Source organism: Leptidea sinapis, chromosome 17 (genome assembly GCF_905404315.1).
Source record: "Leptidea sinapis chromosome 17, ilLepSina1.1, whole genome shotgun sequence".
Classification (NCBI taxonomy): Eukaryota; Metazoa; Arthropoda; class Insecta; order Lepidoptera; family Pieridae; genus Leptidea; species Leptidea sinapis.
In genome coordinates this window covers 1,608,912-1,619,935 of record NC_066281.1, presented here as the reverse complement: position 1 = coordinate 1,619,935, position 11,024 = coordinate 1,608,912, and the positions used below count along the sequence as shown (strand labels likewise).

The 11,024-nt window shown below is 34.8% G+C and overlaps 1 protein-coding gene across 1 annotated transcript in view; it reads left to right on the top strand.

The window, feature by feature from the left end:
* The first annotated feature begins 6,382 nt into the window (after window positions 1-6,382).
* LOC126969115 (cilia- and flagella-associated protein 43) overlaps window positions 6,383-11,024 on the top strand; it is a 34,302-nt gene continuing 29,660 nt past the window's right edge. Inside the window, exons 1-2 of the mRNA XM_050814422.1 lie at window positions 6,383-6,451; window positions 9,826-10,077. Of these exons, the coding sequence (XP_050670379.1) occupies window positions 9,958-10,077 (120 nt within the window). The 5' untranslated portion in view covers window positions 6,383-6,451; window positions 9,826-9,957. The remainder of the gene's footprint in view (window positions 6,452-9,825; window positions 10,078-11,024) is intronic.

Here is an 11,024-nt window from a genome sequence, read left to right as displayed (position 1 = left end):
AATAGGAGTCTATTAGAATTATCTTTATTGGATAAAACATTTTTGAATTAAAATGTCAAGACTCATTTGCCCAGTAATAAGAACAGCTACAGTGCCATTCAGACCAAACCATAATAATGATTACACATTTTTGCTTCACGGCAGAAAAAGGTGCCGTTGTGGTACCCATAATCTACGATTACAAATTTGGAATTATTTTCATTGAACTTGAAGAAAACTTCAAATAATTCTACATTGAAGTGCTTACGTAATAACTTATCAAAAATGTGAACTCATTTAATTTCGAACATAAAAAACAAATCTTGAATTAAAAATGGTGCAATGTGTCTTTAGAATAGACATTTACACACACACAGAGCAGTAAATATCGTGTTTCAAAGCACAATTCAAAGAGTATTAACGCAGACAGGCCGATCTTTTCAACCTAACATACGAGTACTCGTATTTAAAAAAACACAAAATGTAAAAACACAGTTACAATTACACTAGTTTTTATCTTTTAAACGTGTTTTATTTAAATTTGTAACACTCGCGGAAATCAGAGTAAATACTAACATAACATAGTTTCATAATAAGATTAGAATTAAAAAAAACTTTATCGGGTAATACATAACTACAGTAAATACAAATTTAGAAGTATTTTCAATGTCAGCTAAAGCAAATGCACATACAAAATAACTTTTCTTCATGGCAAAATGAGAACACAAATTGCTTCACAGCTGCAATGAATCGTAAGCATTTTATTATTATCTGATATTATGTCACATCTACGTTTTTCATCTGTTTAAGGTCAAAGAGAGTTCAAAAAAACAGCTGATTAGGGTTGAGGAATCATAGTTTTTGCGAAAACTTAGCACTTTAAATATTGTATTAAAATATAATGCTAATTCATTTCTGACTTCACATAGTCATTAGAGATGACCTAAGGAATGTCTGGTTCAAAGCATAGTATACCCATTTAGTTTGTATACATAAAAATGCTTGTATATATAAAAATGAATTGCTGTTCGTTAGTCGCGCTAAAACTCAAGAACGGCTGGACCGATTTGGCTAATTTTGGTCTTGAATTATTTGTGGAAGTCCAGGGAAGGTTTAAAAGGTTTGAATAAACATGAAAATCCTCGTTTTTATATAAAAACAACAATTTTGATTTTCTTCCGATTTGTCCCCCGTCGTTCAGAAATAAAAAAAAAAATAGTTTAAAATGAATAACTAATTAGAATTTTTATATCTTTCTAACTTTCTGAGGAAGTAAAAAATAAACTTTCTTAAAACACGGGTAACACTTAAAAAAATGATTCCTTTTGTTTGTTTTAAGTTTATTTTATATAAAAGTTAAGGTCTTTTATTTATCGATTGAGGCAGTACGAAGTCTGCCGGGACAGTACCAAATAAATATGTAACCAATATTTATGAACGATGCGAGACTCGAATCCGCTCGAACCCGAGACGTCGCGGGTTCGAGTCCCGTATCGTTCATAAATACTTGTTACAAATTTAATTTATATAATAATTAATCACATAACATTAGTGGTATCACTTTAAAATAACAAATTGTCTAGGGTTCCTATAATAATTCCAACAATAGTTTTTATTGTGTATACTTTACCTAAGTGATCGGACAGCCTGGGACTAGATTATGATTATTTTATAGCAATAGCAATGACATTAAAATATTGTATATTTTATTAAAAGGGCGCTGTTTTGCATTACTAAGGAACTCTAAGTGATCTGACGTGACAGGCGACATAGGGCTTACTTGTTAGAACATTTCTCATTTTCCCACAATATTAATCATTGAATTACAATATACTAGCGTAAAGGCAAACCAAGCGTGCGAGAGAGAAGAACATCTTTAACATAGATACAGGGAGATAGAAAAGGAAAGCGATATGTTACAGTAACCGATTTTATAACAAGTCGTACTCACACCTTTGGCATAATCTCCACAGTATTTTGAATATTTAACTACTATTGACAAATGAAAATTGATCACGTATTATCGGCCTATCAGTATAAGGGTATGTTCCCATATGCACTGCGACCACTGTACAGTGTGATATCAATTTGGTATACTGTGAAGCCGTTCCTTTATAGCCAGTTATACTGGTTACTATTTAAAACAGAACGCAATCCCGTATACTGTCAGCCGCATTTTTGACTCAGTATTCAAATGAGTGTATTAAAGTTTTCTAGGTCAATAAAAAAACTTTTGTTGGAGTCAAATTAAAAACTGTCAAATTAAAAATATTTTAATTAATATTTTAGGCACTCGAGTGGTTTTGACTGATCACGTGATCAAAGTACTGCGAGTACCTTACCTCGATAACGCCAGTGCTCACGGTAGAATGTGGCGGTGATTTATGACGCCATATATTGGTCGCCCTAGGGTACTGCGGCAGTATACTGGCAGTCCATAACGGAACGAATTTTCTACAGTGATAGCACTGTGCAGTGCTCGCAGTGCATATCGGAACATACCCTAAGTCCATGGATAAATAATGTTTGATTTTGATTTTAGTTGTTGTCAGATGGTATTGGAATGGTAATGCATCTGGAATGGTCGGGAAACCTCAAGGGGCCGCGGAAGCCATGCCTGTGCAGCTTTGGAAATGGATTATTAATTTATGGACCCGATAAATACCTTCGTGTGAGTGTTTGACTATATATAGGTACTTAAATAAATATGTTTATTTTTATTTTATTTTTTTATTTAGGAAATCAAAAAGTTTCTCACCAATAATAGTAAAATTTAAATTAACCATAAACAAACTTAAAGTTGGTTCCATATAATTAAACACAAGCTTAAAATTTACAACACATTTAGCCTCACAAATGTTCATAACCAATCCTACCTTCCGGCTTTCTTCGTCTAGTTCTCTTAGCATTACTTGAAGTTCGTTTTTTGATGGCGAAAAGATTATCAAGTCATCTGCAAATCTTAAATGTGTTATGTTGTCTCCGTTAATTGACGGTCCTCTTTTTTCCCAATTTAGTTGACGGAAAACGTTCTCCAGAACCGCAGTGAACAACTTCGGTGACAACGGATCTCCTTCACGAACACCTCTTTGAATTTGTATTACTTCGCCTCCTCTTTCTGCTTTAATTTTAGCTGTGCTACTAATATATACATTTCTTATGATTCTGATATATTTATTATCAATTCCCTGAATCTTAAGAGCTTGCCAAATCATTTGATGTTCAAGCGAATCAAAAGGCTTGCAATAATCCACGAAACAGCAGTAAAAGTTCGCATTAAATTCTTTGCCTTTCTCGAAAAGTTGTTTGACTACATGTATGTGATCCAATGTCGAATACCCGCTCCGAATTCCGCTTGTTCTCTAGGCTGGTTCTCATCGAGCTTTTTGGTTATTCGACCCAAGATACCTTTTGCAAAAAAATAATGAATGTGGTTATGAACATTGAGAAGACAAAAACTATGACAAGCGATATAAAACACCCATATACTATTAACAACAACACCATTGAATATGTTAATGAATAAGTTTATCTAGGCCAAATAATCTCGCCGTCAGACCTCACTTCAAAGGAAATAGAAAGACGAATAGGCAATGATTGGAAAAGGTACTGGAGTCTAAAAGAAGTGATGTAAAACAGCGAAATAAGCATGACCATCAAAAGGAAACTTTTCAACACCTGCATCCTCCCTGTCCTTACATACGGATGACAAACATGGGCCCTTACAAAGGCACACGCTCGAAAATTAGAAGTCCGCCAAAACGCTATAGAGAGGAGCATGACGGGGAAAAGATTATCAGACAAAATAAGGACACCAGCAATCAAAAAGCAAACGCAAACATCGGAAGTTTCTGTTATAATAAAAAAACTTAAATGGAAGTGGATGTGGTACACTACAAGAGGACGAGAGAAATGGTGTAAAACTACAATAAACTGGTATGCGAGAGACAGAAAAAGAAACAGAGGTAGAACATTTAGGAGATGGGTGGACGAGATTAAAGCAGTTGCCGGTAGTACATGGACTAGAACAGCGGAAAACAGGAGTCAGTGGAGGCAGTTGGAGCAGGCCTATGTCTATAACAGACAAACAGACGAAACCCATAATGATCCAACTTATTAAAAAAAATGTAAATATGTATATAATTTATGAAGGAAAATACTGTCAAATTTGAATATCTAATAATAATGCATGTTAAATTAGATTAAGTATTTTGTCTGAATAAAGGCTATTTTATTTTATTTTTTATTATAGCCTCAGAAAATTAAATGTGTCATTGTGGCTTTTTTTAAAGATTAATAAAATTTTATTACTAGCTAGAATTAAAATTTTTGTTGGTTGCATATTTTGCTTGGTAGGTCAATTTATACTTTGTAAAACGGTTTACTATAAACCGACAGTCAAAGAAGTAATTGTCGACATGTAAGTCTTTCATAAGCAACTTAACGTATACGATGGATTGGATGTACATATTTTATTATTAAAACATTATTAAGTTACAAAATAAAAATAAAAATACAAAAGTCGTACTTAAAATTAAGTTAATACTGAGCCTGAACTGTATGTATATGCGACTATAAGTAATTCGTAGATATTCTTAATAGAGAATTTCGACAGTTACGTTTCCGTTCGTCTCATATCCGATATCTAATGTCTATATGGAGCCGTTTTTTTTTTGTTCGGTTATACTGCGAAACTACTGAACCGATCGGAATAATGACATAAGGTGCAGCGTGTTTCGGAGATGGTTTTAGTATGATATGTTGGTGGCTATTTATATAGGTTATAGTTTATCACGGGCTATTATCCGCAACTCGACGACTACAGCGCGCCTATTTTGCGTGGTGAGGTGGGCGGCTAATCCTGCCACCCCAGCTCCTCAAGGTATTGTATCAAACCTCTGATGTCACCCATGACCTCGGGGAGAGGCCTCGGTGACCCCAGGTGTTTGGCCCGGTATGTGGCCACACTCCTACACTCCAGAATGACGTGTGCGGCTGTTTCATCTGCCTCCATGCAGGCTCTGCACAGTGGGCTGTCGGTGACACCTATATTAAACAGATGAGTTATTTTCCGTAACCTAGGTCGTGGAAGTTTTACTATTTGTCAGTCTATTTGAGGTAGAGCTTCTTTTGCTCGTCTACACCCACTCACTTGGTGGCTACTTATCCGGATCGTATATTTTTTTGATTTAGAAATACCCATATATTCGCAATACAAATAATACAGCTAATGACATTTGGACGTAGTTCCTGAAAAACGTTCCAAGCCACAAACAACACATTTGAAGGAATCATCGTGTTTATAGTTTAATAAATATCAGAGTATTCCATACATGTGGGTTGGGCTACTAAGTCATGATGTCATTTAAAGAGTGACAGTAGGGCTGTCATTATTTGTCAGTCCGTTAATATGAATCACGTGACCAGTTTTGTGTTCTTTCTTTTTTTTATCTTATTTTTCTTTTCTTAACGCAATTTCGACATTATTGTGGTTTTGAACGTTTTTCTGGAATTACGTCCATTTCATTACGTATGATAATAATTCATACAATGAGCGGGTGGCTTAATTTATATAGCAAAACAAAGTTTGCCGTTTATATATAGTTATGCTTTACTTGTAAAAAATTCATACTTACCTAATTGTTACTAATTTTATTTATTTATTTGTTTTCAACACTTAGGTACATCTATCTAGCCTTACAGGATTATTCCTAATACGCTAGTGTAACATTAATCTTATAAAAATAAATTAACATTTAAAATGAGCATAAACTAAAAAATAACATATGGTACCTTATCCAATTATATACACTCAATCTTATATTAAAAAAAAAATATTTTAATTTTTTATGACAATAGGGGACGAGATGAACAGGACGTTCAGCTGATGGTAATTGCCCTGCCTATTACAATGCAGTGCTGCTTATGATTCTTGAAAAACCCAATGAGACATAAGATGTTAAGTCTCATTTACCCAGTAATTTAACTAGCTACGGCGCCCTTCAGACCACAGTAACGCTTAAACATTACTGCTTCACAGCAGAAATAGGCGCCGTTGTTGTACCCATAATCTAGCGGGCATCCTGTGCAAATAAGCCTGCCACTGGTGAAATTAATATTTAAGCTTTCATAACGTAATGTATCCATAAAAGTAAATTTTACCGAAATTGCATTCTTGAGTTTTCTCACATTTAGTTCATTATATTTTAATCACACAGCAACAGAATGAAAACATTACTCCTCATGTTGTGCGTAATAAAGCACTATTTTATTTTTAATTCTAGCTCCTGAAAAAATCAGATCAAAAATGGCAGGCCGTGTGGAAGTACGCGCCTGATGATGAAGTGTTTCGTCTGGTCTCCAATTCGTTGTCTGACATCGCTGTCTTATGGACAGAGAAGGGGTTTGTGTACAAACTTAGCGGCGAGGGAGATGATAGGGTTGATGTTCGTCTGTTCACATATAAACAAAGGTTATGTATTATAGCTATATACCTATATATACCCGGGTAGGGAATGGAGCGACCGCCCTAAAGCTAAATTTTATTGTACAATATTATATTGTAACAAAATTTTATTAAAAAATTAGGAAAACGGTTGACCCTGAAGGTCATCCCTGCAACTTGCCGCTAATTCCATACCTAACTACGTACTTATGACCATTATGAGCTCTTCGAGGTCAAAGAGTTATCTGTTTTATGTTCTTGAGCTCAAAGTCTGATAAAAGTTAAATAAAACCCTATTGGTTTTTATATTTTTGAGTGAATCAACCAAAATTCACGCGGTTTGCGGCATTCGACGCGTTTTTTGAGTCTCATAAAGAATCTATTAGTTTCAATTTATCGAACTCTGAATCTCGAGGTAATTCCGATTTTTTTTTTGGTTTTCTTTCGTCAACGATAACTTACGAATGAATCAACCAATTTTGACCGGCTTGGTGGCAATCCATGTGGTTTTTTGATGTTAAGAGCTGATTAGTTTTTGGAATCGATCGGTAAAGCCGTTTAAAAGTTATTAAAAAAAAACACAATATGAAAAAACATCGTACTTTATCTGAGATTTCGTAAAATCTGTCGGTCCGAATTGTCTTCAAAATTCAAGATTGGTCAAGCCACATACACATACATACGGACGTGCGGACACCATCGCGGGAATAGGGAAGCTTCCCAGGACCTTAAAACGGCGAGATCTGATGAAAACTCGATTATCGAAAAACGGGGTTAAACCAATAACTTCTCGAATTTTTGAAAAATTTCAATTTTCGTAGCGGAAACTTTAGGAGCTTGCCGAGTTTGATGTACCCATTCTTCTCAGGTCTGAGCCATACTTTTTGGAATGGGTGGTAGTTTTTACGTTCAATAAGTTATTTGAATAAAAATGTTGAATATGGATTTGAATATAAATACGGTTCTTATTGAAATTTTCCCTATCTAAGTCGACGAACCTATCACTTATAATTATAGCCAATTAATTATACTATGAAACACTATTTTAATTTTCAAATATTTCTATTATTTTTTTTAGTTTGTTTTTAGTAATGCTTTAAATCTTATATATCTTATTTATCTATGTTTTACTTATTTAGCCTATCCGGCTAGGCAATCATATATTCTTACTAAGCACCAAATTATATCGGGATCTTTTAAGTCGTTTTTGAGTTATATATATACAGACAAAAATTTCAATAATCATGGAATTGTCAGTGAGTGTCAAACGAATATTAAAGCACAGATATTAAACATGGAATAGGTACATTGGATGAGGGCAGCGCAGGACCGATTGTCGTGGAAATCTTTGGGGGAGGCTTTTGTCCAGCAGTGGAGGTCTTCCGGCTGATGATGATGATGATATCGATTAAACATAGTAGCTAGTATACACTGGAGAGCTTCCAATAGTGGTGGCAGCCATTCTGATCATTCACAGCTACACTCATGTTGAATTTGATGAAGGAAATCTTTTCAGGGACATTAAAAAAATCCAACTAATCGCTCCAGAATATAAATACATTGCTACCATAAATAATTCGGGAATGCTGTGCATCTACGACGTGTTTTCTGCGAAGCTGGTTAGTTAAATCCAACATTTTTAAGTAACTTAAGTACATGAAATGAAATGAAATGAAAATGAATTTATTTCGGAAGAAAAACTGACACATTCACACAAAAAAGTTAAAGAGAACAAAATATATGCTTAATCTAATACTTAACTTAATACAAAAGAAACAAAAGCAAAACTTGATGTGGCAGTGGTCTTCCAAAACTGGAGTCCACTCAGTTATAGTTGTGTCCATACACTATGAGCACAACACTGATTTTCAGTGACCCCATTGTGTGAAGTTTGGAGCTGAACTGACATATTTTTAAAAGTAAAATCTAATTAATTGTGGCACTAAAATTATACATCAGATACATTTTAATGCCTACATATTTTTCGAATAAAATTTGATTGATTATTCGTAGGAGCTGTGCTAAAAATAAAAAACGTAGGCATCATATTACACGTTACTGCCAAAAAGCTAAAGGATCACGTAGCTAATTTCAATAAAAAAAACCCTTTTTTATCACCAGAGCTAATGTGAATCTAGAAGCACAAATGTGCACTTATTTTATACCACTGATGAATGTATGATCACGGTAGCGCCCAATATTAGATACCCTTACTATGTACCTTAACGTAATCGGGTCACAGCAATATAGGTAAATGTCGGATAACTCCCCGAGGCTTAGAATGTCTCGTAATACTCACTAATTTAAACGGATTGATGCTTTTTTACACGCTTTATATTAGCTTCACCTGTATGTTTGTATCTTTGTAACCGACTTCTTTGGGCGCGATTTTGACCCACTTTAAACGGCTAGATTTCGTTCAAACTTTGTAGATTTATCGAGGACCGATGACATTACACTAATTTGACTAAAAAATGAAAAATAAATAATAGTAAAAAAAAAACTAAAAAGCACGATTTATATAACATTCAACTAAAAAATAGAAAATAAATTTAAATTGAAAATAGTGTAAAAAAAATATATTTTATTGTAAAAAAAGCCTGGGGTGTAGAAGAATTTTTATTTTAATAGTATCTTAAAAAGCACCCCACGCTTTTTTTTCGTTTTTTTAAACTATTCTTTTTTTAGAGTAATAATGTTCGTTCGTGTATAACGTGTCAATGTAAAATACGTTATTGGTATCATTGAACCTGTATCTACTTGGCTAGTTTTGAGGTTAGTTCGACTTTATGAAATAGCTCCGAAACTCGGGGTTTTTTTTTACAAAAAGAACTTCTGTAGGTGTTTATATAATATGAGTAGTCTCTAAAAAGCAATGCTTGCATTGTCCTTTCATTTCGTTGATTATTGCGAGCGCAAGAAGTTTCCTTCTAATGTCTTATGACCCAACATATCTAGATGTTGATGATTTTACCCAGTGGGTGGCACCTTTGCACAGGATGCCGGCTAGATTACGGGTACCACAACGGTGCCTATTTCTTCCGTGAAGCAGTAATGTGTAACCATTGCTGTGTTTCGGTCTAAAGGGCGCCGTAGCTAGTGAAATTACTGGGCAAATGAGACTTAACATCTTATATCTCAAAGTGAAGAGCGCAGTTTAGTGCCGCTCAGAATTTTTTCAAAAATCCTGAGGGGCACTGCATTGTAATGGGTTGGGCGTATCAATTACCATCAGCTGAACGTCCTGCTTGTCTCGTTCCTTATTGTCATAAAAAAAATTACACGGAAGTGTGTTAAAGTTTGGAGCAGTAAAAGTATAATTATTATTTAAAAATCCATTGAGAATAATAAAAGATGTCTGTAACGAATATTGGTGATTATTTATAATTTTATTTCTGCAGGTTCTCGTAAAGTTCGTCGATGGCAATGACGTATCGTTCGAAGCAAGTCCCGTAGAGCCCTTGTTGATTGTATTCGGTGAAGTTGGTCGCAACTATGGTTTGGGCCTGTACACCTTCAACGATGCCGAGGGGATGAAGAAGGTTGGCAGCATGTGTCTGACGCATCAGATCGTGTCGCGCGTGGTCTTCTCTCCGACGGGGAGAGAGTTGGTTGCAGCAGTCATGTGCGCTGGACATATTTTCATTATGAAGGTTAGGAAATATTATGTATCCAAATGTTTTGAGTTTTCTTTAGTGTTAATTCCAGCAATATTTGTCTAAAAACTATTCGACACGTGTTTTGCCTCTACACGACGCATCCTCAGGAGATGTTGACTAACCAAACTCTGGCACGAGACTGAATTGTGAATAAATGATCTCCTTTATACCGCTCTTTTATACCCTCGTCCCATGATATGACGCGCTGTGATTGGTGGGCTGTTGTGACGTAATACCCCCGGAAGAGATACGTAACAATGGTGAAGGGACGAAATTTGTTTGTTCATTCAATAATGTAAACATGTTATTTTTGTATTTTATTATTTGTAATTGCTCTAAGAAATAGATCTCTCTTCAAGCGAAATCCTTTTTCAAATGTATGTAAAACATTAAAATTATTATTGTATCCGAGTGAGTTACCGGTGTCAAATAAATGTTTCGCGAAGTGTGATTTTTCGATATGATATAGTCTTATCTCGAGTCCAGCATACGTCTGCCTTCCAGATGGACAGGTAGATTGTGGGCTAATTTGCCACGGTCTTGATCATTACAGTCCTAATAATTCAAATCCAAATTCAAATTGAAATATTTTTATTCAAAATAGGATGTGACATCACTTATTGAAAGTCAAAAAAACTACCACCCATCCCAAAATGAATGCCTCAGACCTGAGAAGAATGGGCGCAACAAACTCAGCGGGCTTTTTTTTCCATCGAATAAATATGTTTACAAAGTAATATTGTACAATTAAACTTATTATTTTATAGCATGAGGGCGGTCACTCCATTCCCAATCTGTGGTATCATTAAGAAAGTCATTTATGTTATAGTAACCTTTACCACACAAACGTTTTTTAAACAATTCTTTTGAATAACGTTATACTTTTGTTTTGAACATTTTCTGGGATCTTAATCCGGAATCTGAATGCGTGACCAATTATG